At 32.0% G+C, this 18858-nt stretch overlaps 1 protein-coding gene across 2 annotated transcripts in view; it reads left to right on the forward strand.

The window, feature by feature from the left end:
* LOC140436990 (anillin-like) overlaps positions 1-18858 on the forward strand; it is an 81535-nt gene that overhangs the window by 21866 nt on the left and 40811 nt on the right. For both annotated transcript variants that reach the window (XM_072526198.1, XM_072526199.1), the window contains exons 7-11: positions 2337-2835; positions 4762-5066; positions 5122-5284; positions 8935-9106; positions 17502-17595. In XM_072526198.1, coding sequence (XP_072382299.1) covers positions 2337-2835; positions 4762-5066; positions 5122-5284; positions 8935-9106; positions 17502-17595 — 1233 coding nt within the window. The remainder of the gene's footprint in view (positions 1-2336; positions 2836-4761; positions 5067-5121; positions 5285-8934; positions 9107-17501; positions 17596-18858) is intronic.

Here is an 18858-nt window from a genome sequence, read left to right on the forward strand (position 1 = left end):
TTGTGCCCAAAATACAAGAGAATAATAAAGTTGAAATACCGCTTAAAATTCGCGATAAAAGATATTGCGACAGTGACGGAGATTAAGCTATGGAATAACTTGTTTAAGTAAATTTACATGTTTATATTTGATTAAAAATTCAGTCTAGAGCATCATCCTTTTTGTTGAAATTAAATTGATTATTGGTAGAGTCTAAACAATCACTATTGATTTTATAGGAGCTTCTCCAAAACCCACATAGTCTCTTCTTAATCAAATGATTATATTTTATTTGTTTGCAACTGGCAGCTCATTACAAATGCAAATCTCTACTAATCTGCAAACAGCAGTAAAGTGTTCAAACTGAAATCATTAAAAATAGTATCCTCTCCTGTTGAAATATAGTTTTAGATATTATTTTTCAAAGAGTCCACCCTGTTCACATAGAAATGACAGTACCAACCCGTGGATTATATACCTATCATGTATAAAAATCATGGGTCAGTGTTAAAGAATCAAAAAGGGACATATTTTTTATGTTAAATAAAATTAATGTTAAAGCGGATACATCGTATTGATATTGAAATGATATTTATTTATGTCTATTTAATTTATAATGTCTTGTTCTTATCTTAATTCATTAAAAAGCACAATAACTGATATTAATTTATTTATCACTAAATATACATAATTTATTAAAAGGCGAGCGTAACAATAAATATCGCGAGCGCGTCTTTAGAATTAACTGTCCTCTCCATATAAGATTTTTCCTTTATATAAACCTCCGTTAGTTCCGGAATTCCCTATAGCAGACTCGAACATAACGGGAACGCAATCGAATAAATTAGAAGCAGGTCAACAGCTAAAACTAGTTTTTCAACTGGTCGTGGCCCATGACTCATCATTTCAGGTAAATTTCTGCCGGCTAATCGAAGGCTCTCGTAAAATCTACAACAGAAGTGAATTAAACAAGATGTTTACATGTTTTTTTAATATGACTCATATTGTTTTACGTAACAATATCTAACATTTAAGATTAATACTGATTTACTTATGAATTATGGATTTCCCTCTCTTCCTCACCTTCTGTGTCAGATTCGTTGTCTGTCCCGATTGGAATGATTATAGATTGACAAAGTTCTTCAATGTTATTATTAACAGTCCACAATCTTTTTCCTCTTTTTTAGGTGGTTTACGGCATTGGTCCAGTTATCTTTCGTTATGTTGTTTTTAAGGAATTTAATAAAAGTTGTTTGACATTTTTTAATTTAAAAGTTATATTTTGTCTGGCCACTTCACCTTTTGCTTGAGTTCATATTAACTCATTGGATTTAGTTCACTTTTGTTTTTGCCATTTCGTCAATGAAATATGTTGCCTTGCGATTTGTAATAATTCCGGTTCAAAAATAGTCTGACCATACGGTATTGTTTTACGTTGGAGCCAATCAATTATTTTACTTTTTTCTCTTGATTTTGAAACTAACTCAAATAAATCATTCTCCACAAAACCATGTTCATTGATTATTAACCTGCAACCCTTTTATGCGGAAGCATTTAAACCAGTAGAATATCTTTCTAGAAAGGCTTATCAAAAACTTGTAATATTTTTTTCATATTTTTGAAACGGTATGATTTTCGTTTAGCCAGGTTGTCTGTATCGTTGAATGTAGGTTTTTCTTCTTTGATTTTCATAGCAAAAACTGATTTCTTTAAGTAATTTCTATAACTTATCTCGACCAAAGTAAGGAAAATTATTATCTCTTATGACTTATAATATTTTACCCATTGTAGGAATCTCCTTTTTAAATAGAACGAATAAATTTTTCTCCGAAGGATGTTTCTATGAAACTTATCAATTTCCATTGCTTGTTTTCCTTCATGTCTGTTTGACGTAGTAACGTTTCCTTGTTTTCTTTCACTTAAAATATCTGTAAATGGTTTTTTCACTAAAACCTTTCATACCGTAGTACATAGTCACTACATTATGAACCTTTGATAAAGGGAGTCATGAACATAACACAATAGTTTTTTCTCTCAGAGAATACGTGCCGTTTTTTGAAACGATGATGCCAATTTAACGCATGGACTGAACTGCTAACTGATAACACGGACGGTGTCAAGTTCGTCACAACTATGAGCTGTGTATATATAAGTTAAATTGTTATCATAAGAATTATACATATATATTTCAGATTAAATAGGTACTCATACAGTAAAGAAATCTTTACGCGAATTGTGCGCTATTCTAACGGATTATCAGTTTTGACACTTCAGCCTGCTGTAAAACATTTAGAAATACTTAAAAGTAGAAATAGAAATACTTTGTAGTACATTCATGTTTTTCTTTATTACTATAGGAATCCCAAGGATTTACTAGAACAAATTCAAATTCTCGATTAGTATATTCATATAATTCACAGGAGAATATTGAAATAAAAGCGAATAAACAACAAAATCCTGACAGAGTTCAAGAACTACAGTCAATTCAAGAAGACCAATGCACGGAGAATGATACAAAACATGCTGCTACCATAAACAATGATGATCAGCCTAAAGAGAATAAAATAAGACAAATGGCTACTGCTATACAAGCAAAAATCGACATCTCTGAGCAACACCCAAGTCCCGTAAAAGCCCACATTAGAAGTAACAATATTGCTGAAAGGGCAGCAGCATTTGAAAATAGTCCTTCAAAATCGACTAAGGATCCTGCATTGCTTTCCGTGTCGGAAAGAAAGGCATTATTTGAGAAAAATAAAGGGGAAGCATTGGTTCCAAAAGCAGCGTTTGGTATGGCTCCTCCGGTTAAAGTTGAAACCACAATGAAAGCCAGCTGTACGAAGATAATAGGAGCAGGTAAGCATTCAGTTAATTAAATAAAGAAGATAGGTTTTATTTCTGTTTGTTTGGCAAATTAACAAAACATTTTTTTTAATGTCCTTAATGTTTAATTACAATCAATCTAATTAATGCAATTTTGCGTTGGCTTAATTTTTACCTTCAAGATACCTTAAAATTGAATTATAACATATTGCAATCCACTGAAGGGGATCATATTGATCATTATCATCTTTGGCTCGACAATCCTTTGTGGATCCTGGCCTGCTCTAAGATTCGTCGCCATTCTGTTCGGTTTCTGGCGACCTGTTGCCATCTTCTGATTTTTAATTACCCTAAGTTGGTTTCAACTCCATTTAACCTTCTAATTCGTGGTCGGTCACGGCTTCTTCCTACAGGTGTTTCCGTGGTAAGCTTTTTTGCGATAGTATTGTCTGGCATTCGAATTATGTGTCCAGCATATCTAAGTCGGATCATGAGTATAAATTGGGATCAAGCTAGATCATGAGTATAAATTGGGATCAAGTCAGATTTGTGGCGTAGACTTTTAAAATTGGTACCTTAATTAAAAGACGTGAGTCGTTGTCATGACATTTCGTTTAAGTGTACTTATTTTATCCACCAATATATTTGTGCACGCTACTAACATCGACTGCATATATCGTATTCATCGTCGATCGACAAAAATAATTTTTTTTTTCTTTTCTTGGTCCCGTCTGATCCAAAAGATCTTTTGTCACTAAAGCTGAAACTTATTGTGTTTTCTGTTCTGTCCATTGTTGTTTCCTACACTCAGTCTAGAATGTTTGTACCTAATATGCCTGTCGAGCAGTTTCTCTAATGTCGTCTGTAGGAATGACATTAGACTTATTGGTCTTAGAGACTTTGCCTTTTCCCATCCTCTTACGCTAGTTACTCTAATCTCTCTCCAAGCTTTAGGTATGTACCCAAAGGCTACACTATCTCTGAGTACATTGCATATTCTGCTTTACAAAAGTTCCGGTCTCTTTTGTAATAACACTTTGTGAACGATAAAACACTGAAAACTTTGTTTTCAAACTTCCACAAAATTTATTTTAAATTGTTATCACTACAGCTGTTTCGGCTGATTGCCTTTCTCAACTTGAGAAAGGCAATCAGCCGAAACAGCTGTAGTGATAACAATTTAAAATAAATTTTGTGGAAGTTTGAAAACAAAGTTTTCAGTGTTTTATTGTTACATAAAATGAATTTCCATCAAGTAACGGTCGAATCCATCAACACTTTGTGACTTGGATATGTGTATGTATTTTGAAAACTGATACGATTTCAGCGCAATGATTAGTGTAGCATTTTGTTGCGAGATTATCATGTAACATATAATGTAATAGGATGTAATTTACGGATTAACGTAAAATAAAAATGGAAAATAATAGACATTTTTGGACGGAATTTATAGAAATTTATCGAGAGCATTCTACTAGTTACATCTAATGAGTATTCCAAATATTCCAATAAACATGAACGTAACACACGTTACGCAATTCTTTAAAACAAATTGAAAGAAATTAACACAGCAGCTACGCTGGAGCTTTTGAAAAAGAAAATTAATAATGTGAGAACAGCTTTCTCGAAGAATTGGAACGGTGCCGAATTTAAGGTCTTCATATGAATTTCCAAATTATATTGTTGTTGCCAAGTATCGTTATGGAACAGTTAATCTTTCTTCCGCACTAAATGCATCTCGTATGACTGTATTTAATTGCTGGCCATACTAACTGTAATAAAGTTTTGAATGATTCGTCTTCCATTCGTTGGTAATTCTTAAAAATTATTGGTTTTCGTGTTCTACGATCTACCTTTACGATTTATAGTGCTTATTGTACGGTCGGTAGTACAAAAAATTGCATCGTCTGTGAACCGTTTTTATTTCATAACTTTATTTTAAAAAATACTAATTTTCAGACAAAACTGCCAAACCAGCTTTAAAGCCAGTTTCAGAGAAAGAAAAAACAATCGTGCAGGTGGAATTGGTTAAACCAGTGATACAGAGTCCGCCTAAAACTGTAAAGAAACTTGCTCCCAAGCCTCCTGCACCTCCCGCTCCACCGACGTTGGCATACGTGCCGCAGGCTGGCGGAATAGCGAGCAAAATGGCGGCTTTGCTTAAGAACAAATCGACAATATCTCAGGAACAAATAGAAAGTAGCGTTAAGTCTGAAAGACAGAAGGAGATGGATATGTTGTTAAACCGGTTTCATACTAAAGAGGTAACTTACTTAATAATTTTCAACTACAAATATTAAAAAAAAAACTTATCTCTAGACTGTTAATGTCATAAAGGAAGTATCAGACGAAGAAGATGACGACGAGGCAGATGCTACAGAAAGAACTGTTATGATACCCGAAAAACCAGCCAAAATTGTATCTTCCGAAAACGAGCGGAGAAAATCAGGAGAAAAAAGGAAAAGTGGAGGAAAACCTTATGGTAAGTAAAATATAAAATCTTATTAAATCGTGTTACGCCACTTACAACTTAAGAACTGCTGAACAGAACAGACAGAAAAAAAATTGATCTTAAAGGTATTATTAAGTCAGTCAAATCAATTATTATGTTGCTAATCTGTTAACATCGTGATAAGGTAGTATAGGGAGAATGGTTCAATTTCTCGCCAGGGAAAGCTGCTTTTATTTTTATTAAATTTATTAACTTTTATCTTTTATTATTTTAAATGTCTTTAAATGTAAATGATTAAACAATCAATCAAATTAAAATGATATAAGAACTTAAGTTTATATCTTCCACATCTAATTTATATTATAGCCTGTAATCTGGCAGTACATTTTTGTCTTTTTAAATCTTGTATATATCTTATTATATACTTTCTTATATATACACTAGCTACCACCTTAGAATAAAATAATGTGTCTAAAAAATTAACAGAAAAGAAACCAAAAAACCTATTATGTATGAAAAAAGTTCAATCACGTTAATGCCTGTATTTTTTGCGTTGCGTATATATTCAACGCTAACGATTTTCCGACGCGCGGATAATTGTCCATGCGCGAAACATGGAGACTCTTAGCTTTTTTACAGTCAGTATCCATTACATTGCACAGTCGAGGTTGATTAATGTTACGGAGCATAATGACAATTGATCCTACTTTGAATTGTAAATGTGAGAGTCCAGGCATTCCAATAACATAAAAAACTCTATTGGATAGTTGACTACGTCACCCTGATTTATAACTGTCAACTGATTTGAAGGAAAACAACTTTCCTGGAAGAAAATTTAGAATGGTCGCATTGAAATCATCGACATCTGTATTTTTGCCGCCAATATTGCTCGTCCAATTATTGTTTTTGAACTGCTTAGCTATATCCGGGAAAACACGCAGAATAAGCTAGGCACAGTAAATTAATAATAAATTTACTTGAGAATTACACTGAGCAGGTAATATGATAATTGTAAACGTCACTATTACGCTCGAGGCATAAACAATAATAATGTCCAAAAACTGTGTAATGTTACACTGTGTAAAGTTTTCGGAGTGATAGAAAGCTTATTGTATGAGAGAGGCAGGAGACCGGCTTTGTTCTCATCCATCAAAAAATGCACATTTGTAGAAGATGCAGCTTTTATGCTCCACTTTCTGAATATTGCAATAATTGAAACTTCTGATGCATTTCTGTCCATTCCGACTACCTCTAATACTGATATACTACCACCGCCAACTAAGCGTCGAAAGGTGATGGATACTTCCATTAATAAAAAGATTAGTTTAGAACAAAAGATACAAATAGATATGGATTTACTAAACCTATGCAGACTCGTTTCATCCGTTTTCCATAGTTGAAGAAAGAGCTTTTAAAAAGTTTGCAAGGTGGATATATTTGGATATAAACTGAAAACAAAAAAAACTTTGTCAGGTTCATTACTTCAGGAATGTTATATCAAAACTGAGCAAATTATCAGCACACGTTACACACACAGGACATTATTTAACCGAAAATTTAAAACGGTTTTATTAGGCTGCTGCCATTTTTCTGGAAACCATAATAAGGAAAAGTAAATTTTGCAGTAACTGATAATGCCTCAAATATGGTCAAAGGTACAAATTTAAATTCAAACAAATTTCAAATTGCATTAGAGGATATTGAACTTATTGAACTTTATATACATGCTAGAAAAGCGTAATTTTCATATAAAAACCATTGTAACTCAAAAACGGTTCACAATAGGTATAGGGAAGTATTAACAAAAGACGTTCAGAATAACGTGAATATTTCTAAATTTAAAAAAATATATAGGGTGTCCCATTAAAAAAACGAAGTTATAAGCAACTTTCGGTATAACCGGAAGTAGCAAATAAATGAAAATATTTTCATTAAATAGTTCACTCTTCAAAACCCTTTCATTCCAATTTTCATGATTCAGTTACCTTTAGTTCTTGAAATATTTTTAATTGTCCGTTTATCTGCCGCACCCTATATATATATATATATATATATATATATATATATATATATATATATATATATATATATATATATATATATATATATATATATAACAAAGTCAAAAAACAAAAACCATGTACAACGAGCTAGTTGATGTGTCCAAGATGTAATAATCAACAACACTGCACTTATAGAGAGTATAGGACAATCGGTCCATAAATCTGGCTCCTTACTCCCACAAATCAACAGAAAAATGAAACTGGCTTTGGCATCTTTTGGTAGAAATACATTTATATTCGAATCGAAGGTACCACTCCACCTGAAGAAAAAAGCATTCGATCAGTGTATATACTACCAATCATGACATACGGCTTCAAAACTAGTGCGGACAATAATTCTCCGATATAGCCACATCTCAAATGCTTCCAATTTTTTGCACATATCTTCGTTCAAGGTCCACGATTCAACACCATAAAAAAGAACAGAGAAGACGTAGCATCGCAGCATTCTTACTTTTATACCAAGAGAGAGATTGTGGCTCTTGAAGAAGGTCCCCATCCGGTTGAAGGTGGATCTAGCTTTTGATGTGGAAATGAGTAGCAATGATAAATAAAAGATACGTAATTATTCGAAATTACATAAACAAAATGGAATATTTTAAAAATGAAAAACTGTAACCCATTTTACTCATTGTACCTATGTAGTTTTCCAGTACTTATTTTTCGTAATTCGGTATTACTTATATGTAATAGTAAAAAGTTTTTTTCATCATTTTCAAAGAAAACCTTTCGTTTTACATCCGCAAAGTATGTTCGTTTGTGCGTTGTCGCCTATGCAATACTTGGGGACGATCTATCGATGGATTCATATATAGTTTTGTCTCCTGAATCAAAATCTGAAAACGGCGTTTTGATATCTCGAACCATCTTCGACATAACCGGCATCAAAGTCAAAAATAGTGACGTCACAATTCGTCTAAATATACATTCGTTTCTGATGACACAAATAAATGTTAAATCGAAATCGAAACGTCGACTAAATAAATTTTATTTGTTAATGTTAATGTAATGTTAAATGTATCTAGTCTATCTACCCTATAATATATGTATAAGTATTTTCCCTAATTTTTACACAAGAAGAGGTCTCTTTTTATATCATTAATGACAATATTATTACTTATTTCCAAATATTGGTCTTAAAGCGTAAAATGCATAAAAACAACTTTCTATTTTTTACCTTTTGATTAATACCACAATTAACTAATGATGTGTGAATGACAGTTTGCAAAAACTAATATTTAAGTATATTTCTTTGGAAGATTAATCATTGATTACTATTATTTTAACAGTAATACTAAAAATTATAAATTAATTCATTTCAAATTCAGATGTTATAGACTGCTAGAATCTTAATACAATCCTGTACAATTATATAAACATCAGGTTTCGCATGTTCTGTGCATGCATTTGTTGACCGCTACTTTTCTGTTAAATGAATTTAGTATAGTGTTATAGTAATGTTTGTGTAAAAAGATAAAGTATTGCACATAAAATATTAAATATTGCAGACTTTGCTTAGAATTTCGTCTATTTTATTGATAACACCGTTGCTTGCATAACTGCTCTACTTTTTTCCATGCGTGAAAGTCGTTTACCCTTTAACTCATCTTCTTGCAGGTAAAGGTGACAGTCCAGTGGTGGCAGCAGTTTTGGACGACGTCAAAAGAATTAAAGTCGCTGGTCCAAAGGAGGGTAAACTGTACCCAAATCTATCAGACATTGAAGCGACTACAGAAACCGAACCAGAAACATACACGAGGTCACCATCGCCAGACAACAGCAACAACAGGTGCGATACAGCTACTAACTGGATATTGTTTTGTTTTTGTCTAGCATGATCATTAAACATAAAGGCTTTGGGATTTAAGGTTATAGCTTGTAAATGGATATTGCAGTATGACTTAATTTGAATATTTCTATATATAATAATCAATAGTATAAAACTTAATGATTAATTTCCATATTGTACGTTCTGCTGCTTATATTTATTGCTTTTTTGCTTTTACAGGTAATTTGTTTTTTTTTCTTTTATGTTCTATCTGAATAATCTTTAGTATTTGCTGGAAACTAATGTTTCCAGTACTATCCAACATAAACACAACAACGGAATCGTTCTACAAAAACCATGGTGGCATTGAAAATTTCTTTGTTGCTATATATCAATATCTTCTCTGTATCTTTAAGTTAGACAAATTTTTTGATTTTGTTCAGTATCCCATAGACTTATGGCGCGCTGAGATATAGTTGTGTTTTGTTTTGTTTTTAAAAGTCTAAGTGAAATTTTCTTCTTCATTCTAATTTTTATTAGATATTTTAATACATTACGATATTTTGTGGCGACATGTTTTGGCGCGTATTTGGATTTCATCAGATAGTGACATATCTATGTAGTTGCTACGTGGTTCAGATATACACACTGGTGCCTGTTTTCTATCATTAACGTAGGTGGCGCTATGTAACGTATCCCCTGCATAAGTGGGAAATTTGGTTCTTTCCCTGAGTCTATTTTGGATCTGCCACTATTTTATGAGATTCAAATACAGGCTGACTTTTATAGAGAAAGAACGGGAATTTCTATAAATCATCGATTATATTTATGTGTTTATGTTCTTACACTCTATGGTAAAAGTCATCTTTTGTTATATTATTTATTCATCTGTAACTATTCTGAATCTTATTTTTGCCTTTAATTTTGTTTGCAAATATCTAGGTTTTTTAGGTTGTCGGTTTATGGTATTATATATAGTTTGACGATTCATGGCGCTTAAAACTTATTAAAATTAAGTCGGCTTGTTATTTCTGACAAATTAGACTAATTACAAAAATTAAACTAATTACTCCCAACTATAAAACATTTTTCATCAGATATGTTAAAAGTAATAAAACTATTAAGTATTTTGTTAATTGTCTGCGTCGCGACTTGTTTTGTCCTCTGTAAGTTTATACGCCTTGGTATTAATGTATTTCTTCCAAATGTTTTATCTACTACCGCGGCAAAGACTATCAAAGACGATATGTCAACGCTCGAATTGTTCCTTCGAGATGCTCATTCTTGATTAAGACTAAAACGAGCGAATTTTATCACATTATTTTTTCTTTGGGTATTAACACACTGTCAGACGGAACTTTACGAAGAAATAATTCCAATCTCGGCCTATAAACCCGGAAACTAATTTATTATTTCAAGACACACGAGGAGGTTTGCATTCCTTGATTTAATTATTTGAGCATTTTTCATCTTCAGATATCTTCTGGACTTCATCGATTGAATTATGTATGTTTTTATGTGTTTTAAAGTTCTTCGGCTTGTATTTTTGTTCTTAGTTTGTTTTAGTGAGTTTGACATTAATTCACAGCTTTTTCGTGGTCTATTTCTTTAATTTTCTTCTGTTTTCTATATTATGTTAAATCGGGTGTCACATAAATTTTTGTAAAGGTTTTCCGGCTATTAGGTTCCATTCTAGTTCACATTGAGTTGTTCTTCCGTTGTATTTTCTCATTGAGATTCCGTCCTAAATTTTCAAAAATTTAATTAAAATGGTGCTACGGTATCCTGATAACTTATTGCCAAGTTACTTCATTTGAATTAGTTCTACTCTAATTTCATTATAAATTACGCTCTTGTGGAGGTTTTAGTACAGATATCTGCAATGTGCTTTGTTGATAATATAACAACTGTGGTAAAAAGAGTATTAGATCAAGTGAATATTATGAAGTCAATTGTGTTCAGTTAAAAATAAAATGATGGAAACTCCTTGACTACACCTTGTTGTTTTTGTAAATACTGCACCATTCATTTACAAATAGTTAAGCAATTTGCTTATCTGGGGACCCCCATAAAATACGTGTTTGGATTACATATAAATCGGATCTTTGTCAGCTTCTTGTGTGTATTCGATCTGAAATGTCAAAAAATAAGGAAAACTTAGTCATAAAATTGAAAACATCATAATAATTTTATTTAACGTATTTTATTTTGACAAAACTTACAATCAATCAAGAAGCAGCGTATATGGTTAACCACATATTCCCCCTCCTAATGATATTGCTCCATTTTGCCACTAACCGAATAGCTTTAATATCAAATTCGATTTTTCATTAATCTTCCACTATTTAGCAATTTTGGATACAGTAGCCACCAATTTTAATGCTGGATACAGTAGCCTTCAACCCAAATTTTTATATACAGATATAACACGCTCAGTAAAATTTTCCCAAAAATTTAATTCAGATTGCTCTCATGCTTCTCAATCTAGTCCTTTCTAGTTGTTAGCTCTAGCTTGTGAGTATCTGAGTTCCTGCATTCAGTTACACATAAAAAGTCAGATCATTGTAAGTTTAAATTACGTAAAGGAGCGGGATCAAAACGGGGTGCAAAGAAAACACTATTTTTTTGCCATAATGAATTTAACATACAAAAAATCCGGTTTATATTTCATCCCTGATGTATCTTTTAAATAGAGTACTTATTTTTTCTGTCTGGTATAACCTGCTGAAATTTTGATAAAATATTACAACACATTCGAGGGATTTCAGAAAGTAAATGACTTAGTTGAATTTGTTATTATCTCAACATACATTATTAATTGAAGAATAAAAGCACTAGGATATAATAGATAGAAAAAATTACAATTGTTAGCTAAACGCAGAGTTTGCCGCAAATTTTCTGCTATATTTACTCTCTCGTCGAGATCAGCTGCAATTATCAGCAGAAAATATCAACACTTCACTTAAGTCCCGAATCTAAATAATTAAGCAACAATTTTTAGACAAATTTGACCTTATTCATTATTATAGTCCCTTTCAGGGAGATACATTAATCGGACTAATGTTTCTCTAACGATTTAGTATATTTTTTTTGTAAAACAATTTGACTTTGACCTAAAAGCTTCAGTTTGGCCATAACTTCCACATTTGATCCAAATCTCTTTCATTGGAGCTTTTTGTTGAATTCTGCACTCACTAGGGGGGGGGGGCGGGGCTGAAGAATATGGTGCGTGCGGAAACAATTCCAAGTGCACTGCACTTTTTTCGTATGTCGTGAATGTTAGAATTCGATGGCATAGTGATGCAACTACAAAATTGGCAAAATCTAGCTATGATAGCCAAACGTATGTCGTAAGGTTTTAAAAAGTTAGTGCCAAAGAAACGTAATAGCTACTATCAATATTTAAGAAGATGGTATTATGCGTAAGTACAAAAAAACCTTTTTGTTTTAGCCCGTATTTAAGTTATTTGAATTCAAATTTATGAGTTGGTAAAAAATATTGGCCTATTGAAAACTTTCAATGGGCCAATAAGTGCATGTAATCTTCGCTACCGATGGTTATTTTTTTGTTTTTCGAAATAATCGATAAGCAAAGTACCTTGCGAACCCCAAAATATGGAAGCCAAAACCATATCAGCTGATGTTTGCGTCTTTGGCCATATTAGTCGAATTTCGTAGTGAAGTGGTGAATACATGTGCATAAACTTCTATTTATTGCGCTGAAACAGTTGCAAATAATGCTCTAAATCATCGATGCATTGTATTTCTTCAACTGTGAATGAAGAAGAAAAGTAGCGACTTCAAACACAGCTTTTTTATTGACAAACGTCTTGCGATATTTTCTACTTACTATCAGGACATTTCAATTTAATATCTGACAAAACTATTTTGTGGATATTTTTCCGGAAAACTTTTGAATATGGGCGATCAGACCATTCAGCATCATTATTTGTGTCTGTAAAACCTTGTTTAAATTATGCATACTACTTTTAACTGCTGCTTCGGACCGGACAGATTTAGACAATATTTTTCCTGCAAAAATCCAGGCTTTATTAACAGCGTCACTTAAACCATTGTAAATTTTAAACTACTCATTCAATTCGGCTCAAATTTTGAAAGGTTGGTTGCAATTTGGTTCTTTATATGGATTGGCTATTAATCGAGCCATATATATGTCACTCAAAACCTTTTGAGTATATGGTATGTACAAGAAAGCGCAGATACTTTTCTGCTTGTTCGCGCTTTATCAAATCCTCTGTGATCGGCGAGAAAGTATATGTAGCATTAAAATTTTTTTACGTATCAAAATCGGTTCGCGACTATTAATTTTCATGGTAGCTATGTTTTTACTAATAGGGTTTTAATTATGTTTAGTGTTGTTTATGTTTGTTGTTATTTTTAATATTTATTACTATAAATGATATATTTTTCTAATAAAAACGAAATTTCAACCACATTCATTTTTTCATTTCATTTTGTTTCGTTCATTTTCACCTACATACAAAAACATTTTAACTTACTTTTTAAAATTAAAATAGAAAACTTACTTTATAATATTCTGTATACATATGTTTGATTACTTAAAGTATAAGTTTTATTTCTTCAAATTTCTTTTTGTATTTATTTTATAGGAGTAATGTTACTTAATGTACAGCAAATACTAATAATGATGAAGTTTTGTCGTGCAGATTTTAGGAGGACTCATTTTAGCAGCATTTTTTAAGCAATGTGGCAATGAACCAATAGAGGCGCAAGTTTGTCCGAGTAGTAGATAACACTAACAATGAGCAGTAACTGACATTTGAGATACGCCAATGAATGGACTTCGGGCTTCCAATCCTTTCGCCGGTGATAGAAGGTCATTTTCGAGGAGGCGAAAATATGCTATTTAGCGCACCTTATCATAATTCACGTTTGCTGTATTTTGGATATGACTTATAATACGGATTCCAAAACTTTATTTTAATTTTCTGCCTATGTGATATTATTGCCATAATAGATGCGATGCCACAGACGAACTACTTAAAGGAATTATTATTTTCTATCATTAATGCCCCAATGAATATACTGCAAGAAAAAAAGCTAAAAATTGTCTACGTTATTAATTTTTTTTGCTATTGAACCAAAAATCTTTTATGGTGTAAATGAAAGGAATAAATAAATTATTTCGATAATAGTTGAAAATCTTAAAAGAACTGTTAATTACTAGTATCAAATGCGTGTTTGACAGTTTTCTATCCGTTTTATGTAACAAAGCGTGTATGTATGCTATCATAAATGATTTTTTAATTAGAATTATAGTTCTAGCGATACATCATTTAAAAGGTTTTTTATATTCTATCCATTCCTATTAAGAATTTTAAGTAACATAATTGTTGAACGTGATATTTGTTAACATCTTTATCACATACGTGGGTGCTTTTACCTTGAATAATATTTACCCGATTTTTTTGTCTCTTAATATCATTTTTAATTAATCGGTGTAAAATTTTGTTCTAATTGTTTTTTCACTTTTTGTTTCTGTATTCTCTGTACTTACTGTGCATTTTCAGGAAACAAAAAATATTTTTCAGTAGAATACTTTTTTTCCTATAGAGAAAAACCTGTAGAATCACTTCGTTCTGAGGTTTTGTTTACAATTTCTCTTTTCGATTATTGTCCTCCATATCTTTCACTTTCTTTTAATTTTTATGTTCTCGTTATATATTCTATTTAGATGTGAGCTCAACATAATCATAAAAGCAAATAATTAATCGACTGGAAAAATTTTATTTGCTATGTTGAGTTTATAAATTTACAACTTCTCTTTTTTTTCAACCCATATTGATCTACTTATAAGATAGATCTCACCCAAGTTCCTCCACTGATCTCTATCCTATGCATTGCGTGTCAATTGTTTTCCTATTATAGATCGCATCTCATCTTTGCCTGTCTTTATCTTTTTTTGTTGTCTCGTTCTCCACTCTGTAACTTTATGACCCCATATATTCTGTCCTATTGTCCTATTCCGTGGCCCGCCCAATGCCATTTGATTTTTTCACTCTTTTATTATGTCTACGATTTTGGTTCTGTTTCTGACCTTTTTGTTTCTGATTTGGTCTCGGTCTATGAACAATATCCATAGACTTTCTCGGTCCATAGTTCGATGTGATCTTCCAAGTATTCTCATATAATATGTAGTAAACGACGCAGTCTCCCATCCATGTGTACAAACAGTGAAAATACATGTATTAGCTACACGTCAGTTTTCAAGTTCACAGACACATTCTTCAATATGTGTTTCAATTTCTCAAATTCTGCCCATGATAGCTGAATATGTCCAATGGCCTCAGCATTTTAATTTTCTTTTTTTCAAATGTATATTATCCTTATCCTATTCTGGGCAGTTGCACAGAACGTGTTCCGCCGTCTCGTCATCAGCTTCACAGACTTTTGGCACATGAAGAAAATCGGACTGAGAGCACTTTCTGTTAGTACGATTTTGTTCAGACTTACGGCAATCCGCAGATCATTCCTATATATATCTGGTAGATCTTTGGATCTCTTCGAAGGTTCATGTATAAAACCCTTAAGAGTGTTTAAGACCCAGTTGTTCGTACCAATGGTTACGTTTTATCCGTGCCATCCAGTCCGATAATGTTCTTTTGGCTGTGCTTCTTGCTTTGCCAACGTCAGGTTCTGAGCCTATGAATGTTTCTTTTACCCTTACCCTGGCAAGGAAGTCCGCTTTTTCGTTCCCCTCAATGGCAGTGTATCCAGGCACCCAGACTAAACTTACTTTAATAGTTTTCCCGATCCGAATCATATTCTGAAGACAGCTCCAAACTAACTTGGAGTTAATCCGTTTCGATCCCAATGCCTTTAACTTGGCATGCTTGGTTTTCATAATTTTTATAGATTTGCCCCTGCAGATTCTTCTGATTAGTCGGTATAGGCACATTTCTATAGCATAGATTTCCGCTTGTAAGATAGTAGAGTGGTTACTTAGGCTGTCACTAAGGCTTAGTCTTGGTTTTCCTCCGTATACCCCGGCTATAATATTTTCATCGGTTTTAGAGTAGTCTGTATACCAGCATTGCCATTATGAGATTCGTTTTTTTCGACTTCTATTCGTCCCTTCCTAGAAAGGGGAGAGTAAATAGCTTTTCGAAATTATATTTAGGTTGCATTGCATCTAGTACCAGCTCTGACTGATTTATAATGATCTCTCCAGATTTGATTCCGGTATCCTTTTGCCCTGCTTCCTGGCATCTTACTCGCTTTCTGTATGCTCCTACCTTCGCCTCCTTTTCCATCCATATAAGTAATGGAGGGAGGTCAAGTATGGCCTCCATGGAGACGGTTGTTGATTTAGACCACCATATCGGTGCGCCATACGTAATAATAGGCCTGACTACAGTCATATATAGCCAGTACATCTGTTTAGGATTCAAAACCCATATTTCCCACATATCCTTCGACATGTCTAAAGGGAATGGTATATCCTAAAGATATATTGGTAAAGGGACATAAGAGTAGTTGGTAGCTTCCTCGCTCATAATTGTTATTTTGATGTATTTTATTTCCAAGCCTACACTTGCAGCCTTTTGATTTATCTGTTAACACATCTGTCATTTAATTCATTTTTATTACTGGCTATTAAAACAATGCTGTCAGCAAATCTGAAATGATTTAAGTGGTAGCCACCGTTAATCCATTTATCATCCCAATCTTATTTTTAAAGACATCTTCTAGTATTAAAGTGAAAATATTGTAACCTTGTCGAACTCCTCGTCGAATTTGTATTTTATTTGTTCTAGTTGATTCAACAATCTAACATCAAATGCAGTGTTTTGATATGTTTTTAATGATCTAAATAAGTCTTGAATCAATTCTTGTATATTCTATAGATTTTATGACTGTTCATAATTGTATCGAAAGCCTTCTCATAGTTCATTCTAAAGTTCAGAATTATATTTCAAACTCTCTAAATGCAAAGTGAATAGGCGAATTGTATTCAGTGAATTAAAAATTACTTTATATGTATAAAATCCATAGTGTTTTCTAAATCCGGCCTATTCTATAAAAAATCCATCTTAGGTGTTAATTGGTTTGTTATAATTTTACTGTATAACGTATAGAAGTGAAACAAAAGTAGGTCTGTCTCTATTTTGTCACCTTTTTCGATTATTAGCATGATTTCAGAATTGTACCATTCTACTGGGTCTTTTTACTTTTATTATATATTATAATTCTATTCTAATCTAATTACACTATTGATTTTAACTCATACTCCTGATTCTTTAGTTGACAATAATCAAACATATTTTATATTATTAGTGTTTCATGAAAGTGAAATATACACTTGCATGCTATTATTACATACTATGTTCTGAATATGGGATTTTAACATGGATTTTCTTCTCTGTTAATATAGTTTTGAGACAAGTAATAATTCGGACGATCCTAACACTAGTTTTGGTCGCGAAATTATACAGGCAGTGTGTAAGAATCAGACGCCACAGAAAAGGGTAAGAAACTTTTTTTTATTTATAATTTACTAAAACTAAAATACATTACAGAATAAATAATCCGATCATCATCATAAATGTTATTGATTAAAATTAAAATAAATACTGAATATTTCAATACGGATTACTGAACACTTGTTTTTCTACTTTGCCATATGCCATGTGTAGTATGAGATACTACAAAAAGAATTCTCGTCTAGGAATGCATCACTTTTTTATTTGAACTATTTTCAAATAAACAATCAAAACGTCACTCATTATTTGCACATAACTTAAAAACTTGTCTATTTAGAGATTTGTCTCTTTTTATTTTTCAGAAAAAAAAAATACACAAAATGAGATATGCTAAATTAAAATCGATTAATAAACAAAAAAGTTATTGCAAAATGAACAACAAAATCACTGTTTTTGAATATTGTTAATACGTTTTTTATTATTTATTAAAATGTGTGTAAATGTACCTGAACTTGAAGGTCCTATCGTGTTTGAATTGTATGTAAAAGATGGAACAGATCGGTTGAATAATTTTTGCGAAATTTAATTCGTTTATAAGATTTTGTGAAAAATGAGATAATTTCTAAGGCTGGTCCAGATAATTTGACTGAATAGATCTTAATAATCCGGGACTTATTTTCTTTGTTAAGACGTATATACTAATAACCTATGGAAAAAAGTTTCAAAAATTACATTTATGTGCACAAAATGATTTAATAATAGATAATACTTTTTAAGCTTATAAACATGTTGAAATTGTTTAAATACGAGTGTTGTAAACAAAGAGTACTTTGCGTTCTAGAATAAAAGGACTGGGGGTAGCCGACTGAATGGTCAGTCGCGCCATCCAAAAAATTCAACACAGTTTAAAAATAGAGTGCTTGGAAGCAAATTACATCTCGGATTCTACTACAAAATTATCCAAATCAAAGCAGCTAATGACTACAGGATGTACAAATCTTTTCCTAAGTCGCCTTTTTATTGTTATTTAATTATTTAAAATATAATTATATTAAATAAATGTTATTTATAAACATTTTTTAATATACTCTTATTAAATTTGAACAATTCAGTTTTTTGGCATTAAAAAAATTATTCAACAACAAATCGTATATGTAATATAAGAAATTATAGCTTCTTAAATATATCTTATGTAGTTTCCACGCCGTATAATTATATATAGCGGTCGTGGAACTCGACATGGCGCGAAGTTACCAATTAAAAAATAATGGGTTTGGGTAATAATGAGTTTTAGATTTCATTTGACGA

Source organism: Diabrotica undecimpunctata, chromosome 3 (assembly GCF_040954645.1).
Source record: "Diabrotica undecimpunctata isolate CICGRU chromosome 3, icDiaUnde3, whole genome shotgun sequence".
In the NCBI taxonomy this organism is placed as follows: domain Eukaryota; kingdom Metazoa; phylum Arthropoda; class Insecta; order Coleoptera; family Chrysomelidae; genus Diabrotica; species Diabrotica undecimpunctata.